This window comes from Haliaeetus leucocephalus, unplaced genomic scaffold (genome assembly GCF_000737465.1).
Source record: "Haliaeetus leucocephalus isolate CR32 unplaced genomic scaffold, Haliaeetus_leucocephalus-4.0 Scaffold92, whole genome shotgun sequence".
Lineage (NCBI taxonomy): Eukaryota > Metazoa > Chordata > Aves > Accipitriformes > Accipitridae > Haliaeetus > Haliaeetus leucocephalus.
The window spans coordinates 7,872,253-7,894,168 of NW_010972528.1; the positions used below are offsets into that span (position 1 = coordinate 7,872,253).

At 42.9% G+C, this 21,916-nt stretch overlaps 1 protein-coding gene across 1 annotated transcript in view; it reads left to right on the forward strand.

Moving 5' to 3' along the window:
• The window catches only part of ZNF423 (zinc finger protein 423), a 193,280-nt gene extending 175,373 nt beyond the window's left edge, over window positions 1-17,907 (forward strand). The window contains exon 7 of the mRNA XM_010585027.1: window positions 17,273-17,907. Coding sequence (XP_010583329.1) covers window positions 17,273-17,302 — 30 coding nt within the window. The 3' untranslated portion in view covers window positions 17,303-17,907. The remainder of the gene's footprint in view (window positions 1-17,272) is intronic.
• Window positions 17,908-21,916: the final 4,009 nt, after the last annotated feature.

Genomic DNA, 21,916 nt, shown 5'->3' on the forward strand with positions numbered 1-21,916 from the left:
AAGAAAGACTTAAGCAATTTGGGGTCTGTACCCAGCTATTCAAAATCTTTTAGTGGTTAGTGTCTTCAGCTCCTACTTGAAAAATGGGCTTTACGTACTTCCTGGGGGTACAAGAAATGAAACCTTACTTAAATAGGAGTAAAATTTTTCTTCCAAACAGCCCTATGTGCTTGCGACACTGAAATATCTCAGTGCTTCTGGGCTCCAGTGTCCATACAGTCAGTGAGAGAAAAGCAAATCTATGGTATTTTGATGAAGTTGCAGAAAACATTTTTCCCCGGGGGAGTGTGTGGATGGCAGGACAAATGGGACCTGAAATGTGGCTCTGTCTCAAGGTGATACTTTCACTTAACATAACTTTTGCTGTATTTGAGAACTTTGGTGTGACTCAGATGTTAAACATCAGGAGCTTCTTGCTGGAAACAAGCCACAAGCTCTTTCTAAGTTTCATATGAAGCACCCACAAAATCATGTGTAGAATTAATTTTCTGCAAGTAAATCCTTTTTTTCTTTTAAACAGGATTTATATCTTTGCATTTTGGTTGTTGATAGCCTCTTAAGAGTCTGTTATCTATCTTCCCCTTTTGTTTTTTTTTTAATGTTAGTCCTCCTTTAAAATCCTGAAAATGACCTAGTCAGTTATCCTAGCAGATTTGGCTAGCGTTTCTTAAAAAACGTTGCTGTGGTGCTTGGAGTATTGTTAAATTTTAATTATTAGTAGTTACAAAGCTAATAAATTACAAGAATACCAAAATCTATTTCAGCCATATTGCTGAGTTTCATTCAGACGCAGTCAGATAATTATAACTAACAATAATTAAAAATTAAAAGTGCTGTAGGCATATACCCGTCGTGTTGAGTCTGTCTGCCTGAACGTTCTTTATGGACTGCAAAACCATAAGTTTTATCTCTGATCTGTTGTCACAGTAGGGAAGAGTTTTACCTGTTAGGTCTCTGGTTTTCAATACATATGTTTAAATTCAGGGGAGGAGGAATATACGGCTGTTTAAAAATTTGGGGTTAGGAACAGGCTCTCATAAGGGCCAAAGCTAAGAAACGCCATCGCAGACTATGTGGGGCTGTCGCTGGGCTCTGCTGCAGCTGAGGTTCTGCGTGGGTGATGCTGGAGGTTTCCTGGGCATGACATCCACAGAGGTTAATGCTTTATGTAAGAGCCAGAGATATTCATGCTTATGCACCTCTGTGAGTCGTTGGCACCTTCTTCCCTAGCACAAAATGAGGTGGAGTTCCCTGCGTCTGGGGCTGGGGATGCTGTTGGAACAGCCATGTAATCCAGACCGCATGGCCTCTTTGTGTGGCCAATTCTGTTGAAACAGAGGATGGTGCAGAAATATTGAATTGCCCTGTGTTTGATGTAGTGACAAGGTGTAGCATTTTTTCATTTGGAAAAATGATTCTGATCAATATATTGCTGCATCTTTATCATCCCTGAGGTCTCTTCAGTGAGACACAGAAAGATCTCTCAAGTCTGCAAAGACTCACGTGAGATGAAGCTTGGAAAAGCCTGGCACTGGAGCAGCGTGTCCCATAACAAAAAACCCTTCTTCATTTCTTACACCATTAATGCCATTCTGTGGCTGGCCCTGGCTAGCAAAGTGTGCGCAACTTCACATTAAGATGTGCAGAAAACCCAGCAGTGATGCAGAGCGGGGGGGGAAAAGAAGGGAGCCAGGTGAAAGGCATCGTTTCAGTCATTAATGCACTTAAGCGCACCCAAGTGTCAACATGTGTGATCAAGTGTAAGGAGGCATGTCGTTCCAATGTGGCAGTGCTGGCACACAGAAGGGGCTTCCTACAGCAGAGATGGCACTTGGATTCGGTGCTCAGGCTGCCCAGCTAAACCCGTCGTTGCCTGTCATCTATGCCCTAGGGCAAGGGTCCAACCAACTTTTGCATAGGCACCATGCCATCCCAACAGATGGGCAGGAGTATAAGCTGCCAAGAGACAATGTATATGCATCAATTGTGTTTATTGAAAGCACAATTCCTGGCTGGAAATGTCCAAATGTCTATTTATTCTGAGATAGGATGCCTTTAGTTAATCGATATGGAAATGCAGCCTAGCTCTGAACTAATTACTTTATATACGTTACAAAACATAATGCAGACACACAAATGTAAGATGTGCTGATTATGGGGAGCCCAGTTAAAGGTCTGTCATGACACAGAGTCCTCCCTTAAATTGACTCAAAGTGCCAAGGTACTACTTGCCTCTAAGTACTGGAGACCAAATTTTGTAGGAGCTGCACATAACTACAAATCACCGGCGCAATATATAATGATACGCAAGGAGCCAACCTTTTACACTTGCAGGTTTTCCTTTGCAAACGGATGTCTAAGCTCACCTCCCCTCTTAGTGGTGGAAACCATTTTTACTTGCGTGGGTAAATGAGGGTGATACGTTAATCCAGAGCAAAGGTAGACCAGTTTACACATCTCACTGAAGAGTTTTGTTTTCCATGTGACAGAAAGAGAGAAAAATCATATAATACGCTTTTATATTTGACAACATTGTTGCCCACCAAAAAGAGTAATTTATGGAAGCATCCAGAGAGGAGTCTGTATGCGCAGATTAAAGGGTCTTTCTTTCCCTTGCTTGTTAGCTTTATTCAGTTAAGGCTTGTTAATGTTCTTGAAAGATGTGTTTTAAAGACCCTTCTGAATATACAATTTGGTATTCATAAAGATCCAGGCATACTATATGTAAATAAATAAAGCAGGAATGTTTTACTTCCAGATACGTTAATGCATTCCCATCTTCCTGGAAGCAGAGCACACAGGCGGTGTTAAACATCCATCCTTGACCAAAAGGAGGAAGCAAAGGAGAAGAAATGAGAAATGGATTTTCTTTCAGAAAGACCAGATTGCACTCTCTGGTCTGGCAATAACAATTACTAATGACATTTAGAGAGAAATTAAGGATGAGAAATGCAAGTTGGCATTTCAGCAGTGCCAGTCAGTAACATTGCATCAGAGCTCACAGGAGAGATGAGAAAAAGTTTAGGGATGGAAAATTAATTTTGTTATGTCAACAATTAACAAATACCTTTTCTTCATTCTTTACGACACTATCACTATACCATTGTGCTAGTATTTAGCAGCTCTTCAGGTGAATGAAATAGCACTTTGAAATCCTTATTTCTGGAGTCAAATGCACACTTTTGTGTTTTGCTCTGTTTTGTTGAACAATGAATGATAGGAAGAGGTTCAAACTGATCAAGGAGGGAGGAAATGAGCTCTTGAATGTGTGGTAGCAAGAATATTCTGTGTGGCTTCTCTCTGCAGATCTCTGTGTTTTTTATAACTGTGAGTGAATTAAGTTTACCAGCACTTTTTCTGAGGTGTTTTTTTTCTCTTCTACAAATTTGGAAAGGCAGAAGTTGAGCAATATACGCAAATCCATGCAGGAGAAATTTGGAGGAGCCAGACATAAAGCCCTGGAAGCCTCAGACCTTTTATTCAGAAGTCCTTCATATGTTCACAAGGTGAAATTCCTGTCCCCATAGGAAGGTGGTAAGAAGCCCAGTTCCCTCCTGCTCTGTGTAGAGCCACAGAGCAAAAGGGCAGTAAGCTGTAGGTCTGCGAGTGTGGCCGTCGGCACAGCCAGCTGCGTGGGGATGGTGTCCTCAGGGACAGCGGATCTGGGTACCACTGCTTGGCCCTGCCGGGCTTGGTAGCACATGCCTTTCTAAGCAGGACATAGTCCTTAAAATAGAAACAGAACATTTATGTAGTATCTAGGCAAATAAAAATTTTTTGTATTGTTTTCTTTCTAAAAAGTCTTGTCACAATTTTTCTTTGCTGGTGGGAAGAGATCTCTAATACAGCCCCTTTGATTTTCTGCTGCTGTGGAACGTAATCTGGGGTCTGAGCACAGATTAGCTGTTTCCTCCTGTAAGTGTCGCTAGCATCCAAAGGAACTGACTTCATTTTTCAAAGGAAGAGGGATGCTGCACTGGAAAGGGCAGAGCATAAGCATTATTTAAGGCAAATAGTGGAGCTTGGCCAGCCTCCGTTTTAAAGAGCTCATCAAAGGTGGTGTACAGCATCCTTTTAAAAGTTCAGTGTCTTCATCTGCTTGCTGCTAGAGCAAAACAGGGATGCTTGTCCAGACATAACAGTATATGCCTGAGTGTTTTCACAAGAAATGTCTAGATCATTAAATATAATAGGTCTCAGCTGCAGTTTTGATCACTGAAGCATGCACACAATTCATCACAGCAAATTAGGTACGTCTTTGTAACTTATCTTTCTGCAATTTGCTGGCACTTTTAGAGAGCTGAAACTTATATTGTATGTGCTGCAGAAGCCATTTCAGATAACATATTCTGTGTTTATTGTTGGAGAACAAGGATTCACTAATAACAAAAACATGGAGCAGTGAATGTTTCTACTCCTGCATCTTGCAGAACCAGCAGTAGTACCAGCAGAGATCCCCAGCCACATTCATTATTTATATATTTTTAGTGAATTTCTTGTCTGCAGTAAAAAAGATATAAGCTTCAACATCTGACTGTTTGTGCCAAATTCTATCCTACAGCCCATTCAGGAAACCTGAGGCAGCCGTGGTTCTCAATCATTACACAGTCCATTTATCTGATTGGAGTTTTGTCCTCTCTGCCTTGCTGAAATGTTGCTGGTTCTTTAAAAGCTTAGTTTGACCTTTGGAAAGAAAAGGCATTTGCTATTTTAATTTTTTTTTGAGAGAGAGAGAGAGAGAACCCGAACCTACTTAAATGGAAATTGGCATTCAAAAGCAGCACAGTTATTGAAAAGCATTTACTTTATTACTAGAAGAGAACAGACGCTAGTGGGCTTGAAAATTACATTTCAGTGGATTCATCAGTTTCAGTCACTAGTTAGTCTGTGAACAGATGGATATATTTGTAACAGTTAACATGAATTTATACCCTGGATTTTTACATTTGCCTTAAGAGCACTGCTGTCTTAACTGCTGACTAGAAGGCTTTGGAGTTGTATTTTATTTGTTTTATTTTTTTTGAAAGAGGATATGATTGTTTCTAATTGCAGAGATTTCTTACATCATAGAAAGCGCCTCAGTTTTCAGAAGTGTGAATGATACATAGCTACTGTGTAAGCAAAATGTTGTAAAAGAATCCCCCAGTACAGCTGCTGCAGAAAAAATAAACATCTCGGCCTAAACCTAGATAAACCCCCATGGACTGAGAAAATAATTTTCAATAACCAGATATTTTTAACTCAGTATGAAGGTAGTAATCACAGTCGCCTGTATTTGCATCTAGGATCTGCCACAGTCTAATTGCTTGTCTCTCCCGCACCTCCTCTCCTCCCTCCGCCCTCCCAGCCAAAATTTAAGGCTACTGGTTAACAGAGCAATGCATTAAGCACTCCATCTCCAAAATAGAAAGAAATACTGCCCTAGCCTCTACCATGTGGCATCTTTAGGTTTCAGGGATTTCGTTTAAATCTGAAATTTATGTCCAGGAGAAATAAATTATTAGATTGTAAAAGCAGCTGGGGAGGGAGTAAATATAGTCTCTTTTGCCATCTATATCATTTCCCTAGGAAGATAATAAATGTGTGGCAAGCGTCTTGTGTTTCCTCAGTCGTACAAGTGTTGTGTGTGTGTTGTATTTCAGATGTGAAGCCTAAATTCCAGACAGGAAATCCTGGAGTGATACTGTACTACTGCTGTTGCCTACTGCTGTGGTGCTGGCAGAGCCCCCATCACTTTTACCGTTAGAAGGAATTTGAAAAATAGTTTCATGAAGAAATTTAAAAGGCCTTGGGTGTACCTCTGATTTGCTGAGTAAGAGATTTAGGGTGTAATCCTAGGGTTTATCTCCTTGGCCAGTGAAAGGCAGCAGGAGCAGCGGTTCCAGCCCTGGCTGCTGGACTGAGCTGAGGACAGGGGTTCTGCCTGTGGCCAGATCCCAAGGGTCAGTTTTCCCGGGGTGATTTTAAAAAGCACGAGAGAGACTCCTGCTAATTCTTCACTGCCTTACCTGTTCTTAGATACATGGAGCAAGCATGATGAGTCGTCAGGAAAAAATGGGACCTCATAACAACAAAAGCAGAAGGAATAGTTAGAAAGTCAGTCGGTAACTTGCCTTTCTGCACCTGGGCTTGTGTATAGGGCTGTCACTGCCTGCACCTCTGTGCTCTTGTCAGGAAGGTTGTTCCTATTTTCAACCCAGCCTACTTTCAGGGACCTGAAAACAGCCCTCAGCCTTGCTGTTCGCTCTTTCTGAAGTTACTTTCAGAGAAGTATATTCAATCATATACTGATGTTTGTGTAATTAATACTCTGCTTTATCATCATATTTTGAGAGTAGTTTTATATCTCCCTTTGACCAGAGGGGAAAGGAAGAAAGGTAAAATAATTTAGAATACAGCTTGTTTCCAGATTGTGCCTGTTCTGCAGTTTCTGCTTATGTTAAATGAAAATGGGACAGGAATGTTTGATGCACGGGCTGGGTGCGCATGTGCAGTGACTTGCGCAGTAACCTCTAGTTGAAGGACTGCTAATGCTCTCTTCTTTCTTCATGTTTCTTGTTAATAGAATAACTTACAAGATACTAAACAGTGTGTCCTTAATGAGGTGACGTGGCTTTGTTGGAAAAATCTAGATGATAGAAGTAAGACTGCGTGTGCCGATAGGATCAGTGTAGAGACGGCTCATAGCTTTGTGTTAGGTCAGCTTGGGTTCAGCGAGGCTCCATCACCCCAACTCCGTATGAGCTAGCCCAGATTTGGCAGTAGCAGTCCTGAGCTTATCAACTCAGCCGTGCTTGAGCTGATTCACTGCAGAGCATCTTGTGTGTCTTCTGTGCCATGTCCTGGGCAGGCGGTACCGACCCCCCGAGGTCGCCTACGCACAGAGCATGTACACAGAACCAAATTGCCTCGGCTTTGCACCATGCAGAAACGGCCAAAGCACTGCCCGCTGCGCCAGCCCTGGGGGAGAGCTCCTGCCTGACCACTGAGCCTCCTCATTTGTTTCTGTTGCACAGTTAAACCTGAATAAATTGCCATGGGCATTGAGGTTTGACTGCATGTAGTGTATGTGTCATTGGTGCATTACATTATTGTGTCTCCAAAAGAAGTAGAGAAGAGGTTTAGAACATATTTACTTCTGAAAATTTTCTCCTCCTTTGGGGCCGACACATGCTCTTAGTCTTCGCGTGAAATCACAATTGTTTAAGAGGTAGCATTTTGCTGTTTAGAAGGCAGATTTTCCTGAGACCAGCAGATTTTCCAGTGACACTGTTGTAATGGAGTAGCACTGGCTGGAAAAATCCCATTTTTTAACAGTTACAGTTGTTTCAGCAATGTTGCCTCACTATTTTGTCTTGTGATGTCTTGGAGGAGATGGCTCCTGTTGGTGATGTTTTGACCCCTCTTTTACTTATGGGAACAAATCCTCCTTGGCTCTTTCACACTACTAGCTCCTCTGGGGTTAACTCCTCAAGGCAGTGGGCAGTGGGCTGAGCACAATCCTGTCTGCAGATTTCTGCTCTGCTGGTGGCATGTACACTAATGGGACGGCATGTAAAGTACTTCTATAAACTGTGGCCTTGCTATTTTATAGCAGAGAGACTTGCATTGGAGGATTTTTATGCCCCTTTTGAAATTAGAAACCAGCAATAACAGCCATTACATCCAAGGCAACAGGTCACTGACCAGCCATTTTGTCAGCCCGAGCGGTATGTGGGTGCCACGTGACAGGAATATTTATCTGCCTCTAAGAAAAATGTATCTATAACACAAGGCAATACAATTGTCAGATCAGTATTCCATTAGAGGGAATTTTACTTTAGTTGCCGCATTTTAAAAGACTGATAGAAAGACTGTGATGTGCTGTAGCCTCGCAGCGGGTAGGCACGGCGTGAAGTCCAGCTGTCCGGACTTGCTTATTTGGTCCAAGCAACTTGGTTCAGCTGCAACTCCCATCACTCAATGGAGGATGTTGTCCAAGTGAAAAGTGCAACATGTGCCCGGGCTAATGTTTGCATTAAAATTCACAGTTAAGGCTGAAACTGTCTTATAGCTGGTCCTTAACACCAGGAATACCTAACTGGTGCAGGAAAAAAAGCTACAAAAAATCAGATGGTGACCCTTGCCATACCGAAGAACACCAGAGCAAGTTGAGGAGCTAGTTTTTGGTTCAACTTTGAATTTCCTGGCTTTTCTTGGGTTATATTCCCATGGAAATGGTCACTCAATGAAGCTTTTGTCTATGCATTTTGACTGGTGAGTGCTAAAGGTGCTATGTAAAGCATTTCCCTTTTGCTCTAAGTATTTTTTGAGAAAAAGAGTGCAAGAGGATGCTGTCCTGGTCCTATAATAAAGACCCAATCAGGAAATCATTTAGTGTTTATAGAAGAGTCACAAAGGGTCTCATAATGATGATGCCAGCCCTCACAGAAACAGTTAACTGGCTTCTGCAATGTGATTTACCATAGATCAAGGAGGGATTAATGAGATATGCTTCAGATAGGCTTCAAATAAATCAACAAGTCATGTTTTTGAGAGGAATACCTAAAAAGGATTCCTGGAAAATGGTTCTCCTCTCGCAAATTGTTTTGAAACATCATTGCTTCCCTGAGTAGGACCCGTAAGTAGATAAAAACAGGTCAGCACTGGGTCGTGCATTGAAGTTTTTGGTGTAGCACAGACAAAGGAGTGTATCTGTGGGCAGTAGGTGCTTTCTATGGTTGGTGTGTGGCTTAGATTTGAAAATGGAGTGGAAGCAGGGTGTTTGCATTCCTTAGGACAGCTTTGCAAGGTTGCTTCAAAGTCGGGCAAAGGGCACGTGTGCTGCTGCATACTGGGTGGGTGACCATGTCCGCGGAGGCGCAGGGGTGGCCTTGGCCCTGAGCGCTGGGGTGGCTGCAGGACCAGCTCCCCTGAAAAACAGGCTGACCAAACCAAGATTAAAGCACCAAGTGTTGTCAGGAGAGCGGCATACTGGGACCCACAAGCCCTTTTCTGCTCTTAGGATCAGCAACGGCTCTGGGATCCAGTCAGGGAGAAATGGTGGGGCTGTGGGAAGAGTGGAGGAATTCTAAAAATATTCTGGCTTTATGCACTTCTGACAACAGTAATTAAATTTGTCCCTCTCCATTTACATTGAGGAAGTGTAAGGTTCTTCCCTCAGCTTATTTTGTTCTTGCGCATGGCATACTGTAGACTACAAATCACAAGGACACTGACAAATTTGCATTTCTGAGTGAAATTCTCTGGAGTGTGCAATCCCTCAGGACAGGTATTATTAGCTCCCTGGTTTCATTGGGTGCCTCAGTGAATCGTGGTGTGTTTACGGCTAGTTTCTCTAACAGAAGACTCCGGTTATCTCTTAATAATGTATTCTCCTGTGGTTTTTATTTCCAAAGTGCTGTGGTAAGGAGGTTTTCCCAAAGGCTTCGGTTTGCTTTTGTGCTTCAGCATTTTACCCAGTGTTTTTGGAAGAGGCATATAGACTTTTCAGTGAGGCATTTAATCGAATATGAGAGGCTATGCCAGGCTTAGGCTCACATTTGGAGTTCACTTGTAATAGGTTCACCTTGGTTTATTCTGAGTTTTTAGACAAGAAGAGAAAGCGATGGCTGGTCTACAAGACTGATGATACAGAATTATTAGTCTCAAGTGGAAAGGGGAAAGCATGTTAGGTGAGTTGTCAAAGTCTGATTTGGACTAAGCAACCTGAATTAGAAGAGAAATTAAATTCATAAATCATCTAAAAAATCCTTAGCTGGTGTGAGAAAAGGCTGGTGCTGGGAAAAATAACTCTAAGAAAGGTATCTGTATAAAAAGATAATTTTTCAAACCCAGAATAACACAGAAATGCTTATCAAAATTCAAGAATACATTAAAATTAACAGAAGCGGTGTAAGTAATAGAGATAAAACTGAGCAAGTATATTGTTGGGACGATGCAGCATGGCAGCAGAGCACACAGCCCCTGGGGTGCAGAACAAAGGCAGGCAGCAGGGTGGGGGGGTGCTTCTGGGTCTGCCTGGATTTTACAGACCAACACCTGAGCAGTTGCATTTCAATATAGAAACATGCCAGCCACAGAAAAAGATTTATATTAAAAAAAAAAAAAAAAAAGCAGACAGCTTTTAGTCAGTCATGTGTGGAGCGGCTTTTTTTTCCCTGTAAATAATTTACAAGTTCTGAATCTTCCCATCAACTCCAGACGAAGTGCCAGGTCCTGGTCACTGGAGGAGCCAGGCAGGTTCCTGGGGGCGGCTCAGGGTGTCCCCTGGGTGAGCGGACACTGAAGGGGGCTGCTCAACCTCCCCGGCGGGTACAGAAACCCCAGGGGTGCCAAGGCCAGCTCTGTCCTGGTGCAGACAAGTATTTCTGTGTCCCAGGACTGGTGAAAGGTGCATTTGGCCCTGGAGTAATCAAGTATATGCAAGCATTAGAGTTACTCAGATACAGATATTTTCATTGGAAACAGGCAACTTAGCTTCTCAGCTGACACCAAACCTCCAGGTGTATTTTCTTAGACACTCGAAGTGATTTTTATTTTTTTTTTGGTCTTGGTTCAATAACTTGTAAAGGACAGCTTCCTAACTGCATTTGTTGAAGTGCCATCTCAAAGTGTGCTGACACGGGGACTGACTGACGCACGGCAAGTTATCAGATGCTCAGAGATGAAGGAAGCAGTAACACAGGCAGCCGTTTCCTTTCACAAAGGATGTGCCACCTTTCGTTTGCCTCTACCTCTATTTCAAGGGATTCTTCAAATAGAGAAGGGACATGTGAACCTGTCTTGCCTGACAATTTTTTTTTTATTGAGTACCATGATAACTTGGAGTTCACTTGTTACAAGCATTTTATGTAGTGGGTGAAATACCAGGGGAAAGGAAAGAAGTAATACTCTATTTCCTGAAAAACTGTGATCTAAACATATAAATGTCATCGGGTAAGAGTTACCTGAAACAACTGGAAGAGCAATTAACACCAGGTTTTATGGGAAACATTGGTTACCACTATCAGTTTTAATGAAGTGTATTAACTAAATTGTGTTCTGAGTATTCATTCAGCCCTGTTTATGGCACACTCTTGAGTACATTTACTGTTTGTCAGAAGTGCAAACTAGTGAACATATGAGGCTTTAAGACAGGCCATCTGTTAGTCTTAGACCCTTGGATAATTGTCAAACAGTTCTAAAAATAAGCACATACAAACTGGAAGGGGGCGCAAAGGTGATTTTTCTTTAGAGTCTCATAGCAAAGGGAGAGTAGCAACCAGAAATTAAAAATAAAAATAAAAAGGTTTATCCTGTAGAGCAAGCTCACTCTCCTTTTTTCCCCTCTCCCTTTTTTCGCCTCGCTCCCCTTCAGTGTGCTGGGGTTGTTTTTTTTGTTTTGTTTTGTTTTTTTTTAATTTAGGTTTTTTCCTCTTGCTCTTCTGGGTCATGGCATCCCTTGAATGCCTCTCCAGTTTGGGATTAGAGCAGCACCAATTTAAGGCTCACAGCTTTCTGTAGAGAGCATAATCTCCAGTGGCTAAAGCAAGGGTCATCTTGTGTCCTCTGCCTAAAGTAATCCCTTTATAAAGTCAAGGCATAAAGATTTTCATCTTTTTGGATTGCTGTTAGAGGGAAATAGTACCTGTGCACGTATGTGTCTGTGCTTATGGATGTATAATGAGGAATAATGGCTGAGAGATTTTTGGACCAGTTTGAATTCAAAAGATGCAAAACTGTTTGAAAAAAGAATGCTGCAGATGGTATTTCGTAAATATTTAGACACTCTAACTTCTGTTTGTAGCAATTTGGAGGTTTTGTTTTGTCTTTTTTTTATATATATGTTCAAATGTGAGACTTGAACCTTTGATTCAAGTCAACGCCTGAATCTGAGGTTTAGTTTTTGTATGGCAAGCTGTGTGTGTTGCCAGTCAGTGGAGGGATCACTTCTCTTGTTCCCCCCAGCCCCAATCCATAAGGGGCAAAGGAGAGAGAATGGGGAGGAGGGGGCGCAGCCCCAAGGAGTCCCCAGCCAAGACCCTGATCCCTGGGCTTGGAGCTGGATGGGGCCCGAAGGGGTGGTGGAAACCTGAACAGGGAGGTGGGGACGAGGCAGGGAGAGAAACTACCTGGGCTCTCGCCTGGGTCTGGAGGACCCCCTGCATGTTGGGAAAAATGTAGGCATTAATAGGAATTACTTTCCGTGTCACAAGATCAGGCAGCTGTGTTCAGGCATCACCTCTGGGGTCGGTGTTTTCAGTCCAGGTGGTTTTGCAGTGCCACAGCAACCCCAGTGTCCCTAGGCACTGAGTCGTGGGGGCAGCCAGGGAGGCATGGGCTGAGCAGCCGGCTCTGGAGAAGCAATGTGCGGGCAGCAAGTACTGCATGCTCCCTCTCCTAAACACCCAGCGTGCTCACGTGCACGGGTCACCCAATGGCTAATCACCAGTTAAGTTTCACGTTGGCTGTTTGTCGCGTGAATCGATTATCTCCATAATTCCTATTGAAATGGTTTGAGGAATGGTTTCTGTTCATTTTAATGGGGTTTGGAAGGGGAGAGACAGGCTTTATAACCTTTCATCAGAGTTCCAATCTCTATGTAACACTGCAGAAGGCTTCTGAATTTCACTTGAGGGTGGTGGGCATCACCAGCCTTGTTGTGCCATTTCTTAACCTCTGTATAACATATGGTCTTTTAGGTGTATATGATCACTCACACAGACAGTATACCTCTAAGCGGCTGGTACAAAATATCTAAATACATAACAGACGCACAGTGGCACTATAGACTGGATGTATTATGGCCCCAAACCATTATCACACCCCTCGCAGTTGCATTTTATTTTTTTCACCTGCTCCTGTGTAGTACACCTGTGACTTGTTGGCAGTGAACGTCATTGCAGTGTGGGAGACTCCCAGCTTGACTGCCTGGCTTGGAGCTTTGCTCTATCATGTGCTGCTTTTTTGTGTGCATTTTTTCTCTCGATCTTTATATAGCTTGTAAGAGTTCTTTGAACTGCTGTAAGTGATCATCTTTCAAGCCTGATGCTTTCCTTCTTGACACAGTGCTCTGAAAATGGAGATTGTCGTGCCAGTGTTTTCATAATAATGCATGTAGAAAAACAGAAATACTCGTTGTAGATGTCCTGCACAAATGGCTTGATCCACATCCAGAGGGCAGGCAGGGGGTGTCCCCAGGGAAGATCTGGAGAGCAATCAGTATCTACACGGACAATAATCAACCATTCTTTGAAATCTTTTTATTTCCTGCAAAACCCGTTGCCCAGTTCCTTGGTCACAGACACTTCTGCAAATGGTTCATTTGGGGATTGTGCAGCCAGTAGAAAATTCCACTTAAACACTGCGACAGCCCTGAGGCTCGGGGTAGTTGCATTTTTCCCACTGACGTGGCTAACAGAATTGCTACCCATTTTGCATGATTATTAAGAAAAGAAAAGAAGAAATTTCCCAACCTTGTTCTATAAATAAGCTGTGACTTACTTGATCTTGACAGGTGACTTAGTGCTGCTGTACAGTTTTCCAGCTGCAATAATGTCTCAGAATGATGTATTCAGTGGGGTATCAGCTGTGAGCCGTGCATAAACCAGGGGGCCTAACAGGAGCTGTGAAGAACCATTTTTACTGTTCAGCTTCCAAATTATGTCCTGCCTCCTGCCGGCCCCCAAATGCATACGTGTATGGATGGCCTTGTAAGCAGGTAGGCATGTGCAGACACACACACAAGCATGCCTGGAGAGGCTTCATTTTTGTGGCTGCTCTATTTTCCTTTGGAAATCACCATTAAGATTTTTTTTTTAAACTCTAACTTCTAGAGTTGAGAAATCATGCCCAAGCTGTTTCCTGCCAGTCCACCCTCCTGCTGGAAAAGGGGTGAAGTTTCCTTAGGCAACTTGGGTAGAAGTGTTCCCGTAGTATTGCACGTTTCAAAATGCTCGCTTCCTTCTGGCCTTTATGGTTTCATTCTGCTGCCTGGAACAGCCCAGTGTAGCACTGGAGTGCAAGCTGTTTCCGCTGAGACACAAGGCATTCTCAATGCTAGGATTTACTTATTTTTCAATTGCTCTGAAAGTCTGGTCAGCCAGGGGAATTTTCTTTGTCTGTGGGCACACACAGAGGTGCCTAATAAAGTTATTTGATAAAGCATGGGTCAAATATGCAAAACACACATGCGAGAGAAGAGATATAAGCACTGAACGTCTCAGACATTTTCTGACATCTGCAAAGCACAATTCCAATAAGCTGCACACACATGGGGCAGAGAGAGTAGAAGCAAGAAGATAAGACATGGCAGTTGCTAGTAATAGGAGACAGGTTGCCAGACTTTTTTTGGAAAGCATGTCTGTGTGGTCTGAAATACATTTTAATGGGTGAGAAACCTATACTGGTTGCAGAGGATACGGACAGGCTTTTGTGGGTCTTCTGAATACACACCAGTGGTGGTTATGCAGTATTTGCACATGGAGGAACCTGGTGGTCTGGTGTTCACAAGCACTTGGGCGTGCAGGACTTAACCATTTGTGCACGTGGCTTGTGCAGGATCTGCTCTCTGAAAGGCAGGGGGAGGATTCGGTGCATACAGGCTCTTGTGTCCGTAGGCATTACAGATGTGTTTGTGAGGTCCTGTATAAAATGTGGCTCTATTTATTAACTGTTCGGTCTGGAGACTAGTCAGCATATTGATTGCCAGTAATGCATGCAAAGGGAATAAATGGTACGTTCCCAAGATATTAAGACAAAATCAAGATTTGCATATGAAAAAATGTATTTTTTTTTTTTTTTAACTGATAGCCCTATGGCATGGCTAGTTTCTCAGCTTCTACCTGACCCAGCTCTGAACAGCTGCAGGATTTGAGTAGAACCTGTTTGTTTCTTTGTGTAAACTCTGGTCACAAACCCAGTATATTCGTTGTATTAGGAGTGTTCAGAACATATTATTAACCCATGTTTGAGGAGGGAGGGCTCACAATGAAAGCTTCATTATCAGATTTAGAGCCACATACCATTCCTTTATTGACCTGCCTGGTGTAATCAATGCAGGAGCCACACAAGTTTGAAATCATGTTCCCTGACTGTAGACCATGCGTCATGCATCTAGTGCTGATTGTGCATTATCTTTTAAATGACACTGCCTAAATAAGTATGGATTTGTCTACCACGAATAGCCCTTCTTTCGATTTGAAGATGCTAAACCTTTTGCTTTTTTTATTGATACTCAGGATGATCTAAAAATAGAACTGTAATGAAGTGCACAAGAAATGGCCATTGTTAAATGCCGAGGAGCGTGTCTGAGCACAGAGTGGCCTGTGTATTCTTTCACATTTCATGCTTTCCCAGTTAGGTTTAGCAGACAAGCTTCTTGTCAGTCCTGCCATTGTGTTTGTAGGGCTCCATCCATCCTCTTCATAAAGCCATTATTTGACTTGAGAATAACATCCAGCACTGCAAAGGTCATTCCTTCTTAAGGCCAGGAAAATTTCCACGTATAGCGAAGTAAAAAGCCATGGGATTTTATGTTTGGTGATGTTAAATTGTGTAAAAGCAAAGTAGTTTCAACTGTCAATTCACTTGACATTATCTGAGTGTAATGCTTTATCGCCGATAAGCTTTCCAACTCTTTGCACAGTACTGCTGTTTTTTGATTCTGAAATATTTAGTGACACAGACCGGGGGATGCTCAGAGGGCTAGTTTTAAGCTAAACAAGGGACAGTTATTTTGTGTTTTCACCAGTTGATTGTATTTAATTTCACAAGGGCTCCTTCTGTGCGTGTGGCAGCTACGATGATTCTGCCGCCTCTGTCACCTTCTGGCACGTTAAAGCCTGACCATTGTGGTGCGGAGTTTCCTCGCAGCCCGCCTGCACAATCTCGCAAATAACTTTTGCCGTGATTTAGGAACTCAGCAGCACTTCTGACACCTGGTGGTCACTTTTTGGGAGTGCACAGTCCAGAAATGTTCCTGCCTGCAAATGGGGTCACCGGCGCCTGCCCGCCTGGCCACGCGCATCGCGGGCCGCCCATTAGCTCTTTCCACAGACAGTTTTCATCAGGGAGATGTCATCCCTGGATAAAGCAGAGGATCATTCTTTTTCCTCATCAAGATGTAACTGTGGATAGTGTAGAAAGACCAGATGATTTATGAAAAGTTAAAATATCTTTATTTCAAAGCTTCGTCATTGTAAATAAATAATTAGATTCAAAATTCATTTTGTGTTTAAAAACTTACACTTCAAGCTGGTGGACTTGCCTGGCTCTGTTATTAGGCAGATGGAGACTAGTAAAATTGCTTAGGCTTGAAATAATGCAAATTAATTTTTATATTTGGGGATGCTGGGGACTCAGCTCAAGAAAAGCTCACCATGAAGCACAACTCTAGTTGCTCAAACAGCTGAATAACCATACAAATAAAGCTGAGCTTATATGTGGGACTGGGGTTTCAGTCTGCACAGAAAATGTAGGTGAATTGGTACTGCTCTAAAAATACGCTTCCAAGGTTGCCTTTACGATTTATTGGCTCCTGCACAAAATGGCAAGACAGGTCAGCATCCTCTGATGCGAGATACTGCATGATGTGATGACATGAGGCTATTACAAATTTACCAAAAGGAAAAAACGCAACAAAAAAGACTCTAAACTGCTGAAAGAAACGTGTAGAGCAAAGTCTAATCTTTGAAGAGATTTAACTCCTGGGTTATATGTCCAGCCTTTTTTCTGCTGGGTATATTACCCTGGTGCCTGAACTGGCGGTTCAGCTGTTATTGCTGAAGTATTTCTTGGACTGAGAAGTGTGTGTCACAATCTGGTGTCTCTTGCTGCCAGTACGTGCACCCAGTACTAGTGAGAATAAAAGAGTAAAATATGGCAAGGGTTCCCCCTGCGATTCAGTTTTGGGTTTGGTTTGTTTTGGTTTTTTTTAATTGTTACAGTTAAGGGAATCCCTAAAGGCAGTTTTTGCCCATGAAGTGTTACCACTTTCTTTATATGTATTGAAAGGAAAAAAAAAAAAAAAAAAGAAACCCTCATGGCTGTACTTGGCTTGTAGCATTTTATTTCTAAGTTCATGCCAGCATTAACAGATCTGTCAGAACAAAGCAAATGTGTCATATTGGCAGCTGTTACTTATGAGTACTTTTTCTTTATTGCATTTTGTTTTGTAATAATTGAGAAGCTTTTATGTCGAGCTCTGTGTAAATGGTACTGAGTAGGAGGGTATGGGCATGCTTTCTATTATTCTGCCCCTCATGCATGTCTCCTTTTTTCGTCTTTCCAGAACCACACATTGAGCCAGCACGCACAGTGAGCCACTGGCACTACAGGACACCTCTCTGCAGAAGACTTGACGGTGGCACAGTGGGGAGGACCATTTGAACATTACATCCAATCAAAGTGTCATTTGCAACCCAGATGTAAAACTCTAATGATTTGGCCATGAGGCGCTGCTATTATAAGCAGCTGGAAATGAATATTAATGGAAGAGATTAAAAGTATTCCATGCTCAGTATTTTTTATTGTCCTGCTTCAGCTAGTGTACTTTAGAGCTTCTGCTTCTGACTGAATTTATAGTGTTAGATAAATCTGCTTTGATGCTGTTGCCCTTTGTTGCTTCTTGTATTATATTGATAGTTAAAGATTAGGTGTGATTTTTTTCTTTTTTGTTAACTGCTTTTTAATTGTAATTTTAGGTAACTGTGCATTGTGATGTGATTGCTTGGCTATTGTCTGAATATTTCTTTTTAATTTTTTAATTAAAGACTAATGCTTTGATTGGATTTGCCAGTTCACCGGACAGTGATTAAAACTATGTAATGAATATAATCGGTTTCAGTGCAACTGGATGGTCTGCTTTATAAATGTGACTTAATCTGATTGCAATAACTAGTACAGTTCAATAAAGGGAATACATGAGCTTAGTGTCAGAGGTTGTCTGTCTGTCAGTGCACGCTGCATCACCACTGCTGGCTGATGTGTGTATATCACAAAGTGATGGCTCACCCGACGGCAGAGAGCATTCTGCGCCCCAGGAGAAAGGAAGATTAGGAGAAAGCGAAAGCCACGTTCCTGTGTCTGGCGTTTTGTTTGCTTCTGGATGCACCTCCCAGGCTCCCATGGTAGGTTGAGGTGAGGTAAGAACATCTAACTTGAATCTGGGCATGAAAAGGCATTGCTAGCTTATAATACTCTTAACTTTTACTCAAGTCAGCAAGAATGGAGGGGACCTGGTCTATAGCTGCCTTGACCCTATCTCTGTGCTTCTTTGTTTCAATTAAAAAAAAATAGCCTTCTGGATTGTATACAAATGCACAAATATTCGATCAGGCCTCAGGGACCTTGGTAGGAGACTGTATATTTCAAGCCTGTGGCCTTCTAGGCCCACAGGTATTGTAGCTCTATGTAACTGCCATACTTCTGATGCTTGAAACTGCCATCGTGCAGCCTAACAGCTAATTAGCAGGCTTTTTTTTTTTTTCTTTTTAAACATATCATATGGTAATGGGATAAGTTATATTTCCAGTCAGAGAAACAGTCATTTGAAAGACCATGGACACCTTTGGAAAGTAGTGAGATGCAGTTCTCGTGGTATCTCCTGCTTGAATGAATCATAATCATCATGAAAGATGTTTAGCAGTTGTGACAGCGGTAATGATGTGGTTACCCATTCCTACCATGTACAAGGCTTTGCAAGACTGTGGCATAGGAACATGCACAGTTAGAGCCTTTCAAAATCGCTGCACTGAACTAGTGCACAATTGGTTGTCATTGTACTGTGTCTGGGCTTGCAGCATGTAAGTGATACTTTGTAGGAAAAATGTTTTCAAGGACATGTAGGCAATGCCCAGATTAGTTTATATAGTGGGTTTATTAACAAGTGCAAGGGCACAGCTTGTTGACACTGCAGATGATGTTTTCAACATTTAGATTCCTGCTGATGTTGATAGTCATGTTGCACACACATAGCTCCTTCAAGACAGTGGGACACACCGCAGGTAAGGGAAGGCTACTGGGCATAACCGAAGTAGGGTCATCCCTACAGCAGGAAGCACCAGAGCAGGTACAAGTTCTAGCTTGAGAAAAGTTTCAACTTTCTCAAAAAAATGAAGTAATGTCCCATTTGGTGTAAATGATAGGAATGTTATTCATTCTGCCAGTTATTCTGCTGAAATAGCATTGCGTGGACAGTCAGAAAGAGTTTAGGCTCATAATTTTGATTTGTGATAAATTTATGAATACTAGTATAACAAAACTAGGAATGACTTTTCTTAATTCCAAAGAGGACAGTTCTGTTTTCATCTAGATAATTCTCAGCTCACTGTTTATGCAACAAAATCACTGTACTAAAATGATCCATTTCCAGAAAAAGTGTTGGCTTTCTACCTGATTATTTCTCCATAAGCCATGGCACAGATGTTTATGGGCTGAAAAAATAGCTAATGTAATCACCAATTCATTATTCTCATTCATAATGTATGCATACTCCTAACTCACAGGGAACATTTTAAGATGGGAAAAAGAAGTGTGTCTTGCAGTACAGGCTCATAGACGACAGGCCCTTGCAAGAAAAGCTAGCTGGGAACATAGACCAGCTGCTCTGGTAACAGCTCCTGTGCCATCTTCTCCAGGCTAAAAGCAAGACAGCAGGTTCTCACTACGGAGATACTGAAAAGGGAGGCTCTTTGCCTGGCACTGGGTTTGGAATGATGCTTGATCTCTTCTGGGCAGGCCTTCAGAAATGAAAAGGAAGGTGTAGGTTTCCGTCTTCAGCAAAAGGTTCTGTGCTGGGAATCCCAAGAGTGAACTGATGTTTCCACGCAACTCTGAGAGCTGCTTTAGTAGTGCCGTACTGAAGCACATGCCTTTGTCTCGCATCTCCCTGCTGACTAGTTAAAACTAGGTGTATATTCACTGTGCTGAGATGGGGAACTCCCCATGTGAGGATCCTATTCTGAGTTGCATAATTTTCCCCACCTGTACTGGAAACGTGGGCATGGGGCCAGGGTGCTGGGGTCCATGCTCAGCTTGGCAGTGCCAAGCAGGCTGGTATCTAAGCTACGTGTTGCATCTGCCTTGAACCCTGACCAGACCATGGGCAGGGGTGGACAAAAGAAATGGTTCCGTTTTCCACCAAACCTTGAAAAGCTAGGGGACCCCAAAGCATGAAAGTGAGGGCTGTGGTCCTGCTCCATCTTCTTCATCCCTTCTGGTATTTGAGCTTCATTCCCGAGCAGCACAAGTCAGGCCAGAGACAGGGGTTGGACTGTGCCCCTAGGGCTGGGAAAAAATTGAGCTGCGGTCATCTTCTGCAGGTGCTCTGGTATCTTACAGTACTTGGGTAATATGTGAACACCAATGGACAAATTCTGCTTTTAAAAATTTTCTAAGACCTTATGTTCAACAGTGCAGGGACTTGCCATGAATCTGCTGGGTTGCTTTGCAGTATTTTTGATACAACCAGGCCCATATGAACAGTCATTGTTATAGTCACAGCATGCACCATGCCAAGGGATGGTGCTGTCTTCGTATCTGCTTTCTTAGGGGCCTAAGAAATCCAGTTTGGGTGTGGGGGTGAAAGCTACTGCAAGGAAGCAGAGGGAAAGCCATCCGCCCTTCTGCTCCTGCCGTGGAGCTGCATCGGCGACGCTCTGGACTCCTGCAGCTCCCAGGGCTGGTCCTTAGCCTATGCCAGGGTGCAGCGCCGTTGCATGACCCTTTTTTCCAAGGCCTGAGCCTCCCCAGGCAGGCTGCACCAGCTAGGGCACTGGGTGGCAGAGCTCTGCAGCGCAATGTGGGGCCCTTGTCTGGTGGTTCCCCTGCGACTGCTTTTTCTGTGCCGCTTGTCCCACTTGGGAGTGGGGGCAGAGCAGCCCTGCACTGGTACAAAACACAGCTTTGCTGGCATAGCTACAATCACACCAGGGAGTGCTTCGCCAGTGTATAGTATATAGTTCCTGTATCCGTTAAAAGCTCCTAGGGAAAACAGAGCCTAACTGCAGGTGGAGAGAGATAATATCACAGCTTCTGGTACATGTTTGAGGTTTTACCCCCGTTTTCTTAGTGGCCAAGAAGTGCTACAGAAGGCAGAAATGTTGGCTCCAAAGGCACCTATATGTCAACAGCTACAACAGGTTGAAAATGGGATGGAGATCCTTTCTGTAATTCCCATAATGTTTCCCTGCCTATCTGTGTAACTCGCAGCTCCTGTGCAGTGGTGTTGCTGACACGGGCTGGCACAGGCTGCTCAAGGCACTGTGATGACTCACAGGTAAGTGCAAACCATAATTGCTGAAATTCTTGCTGAGGATGGGCTTTAGGCAAAAAGTCGCTTTATGATCTGAGTGGCATTAGGGCCAGTACAGTGTTGGAAATGATGAAAAAAGTTTTAAATGTGTAAAGAAATGTTGTATAGACAATTTAATATCTTCCAAGTTTAGGCAAATTCTGAAATATAAATTCATATTAACAACAGATTAACAAAGGACTTGTATTTGTAGCAGTCCAGTCTATTAGCCCTTATGCATTGAATGGTCTTTGCATTTAGCGTCACTACAACCCACACATCCAAAAAACATTGAAATATTTAAAGAAGTAGCAACCAGTACCTACAGTTGATACATTGTCTCTGCGTAGTCAGCTTTACACATTTGTGTTTTATTCAGTGCTTCTGTAGATATTTGTCTGATCTATCACCTTCAGCAAGGGGTCACCACCTTCGGTCAGGTACCTTAGAGTTTTGGAAAAAGCATGTACTTAGCCCATTGCCTCCAAAAAGGAGAGAAAAGAAGGTTGGGGACCATTTGAGGGAGTGAGTGACCAATCATTTTGTACTGGAGCATCTTTGAGTGGGCTGGGGAAGGTCACCCCGCTGAGCAGCAGCTCAGAATGTGAAAGGGAAAAATCAGCAGGGTGAGGGGGCCAAGGA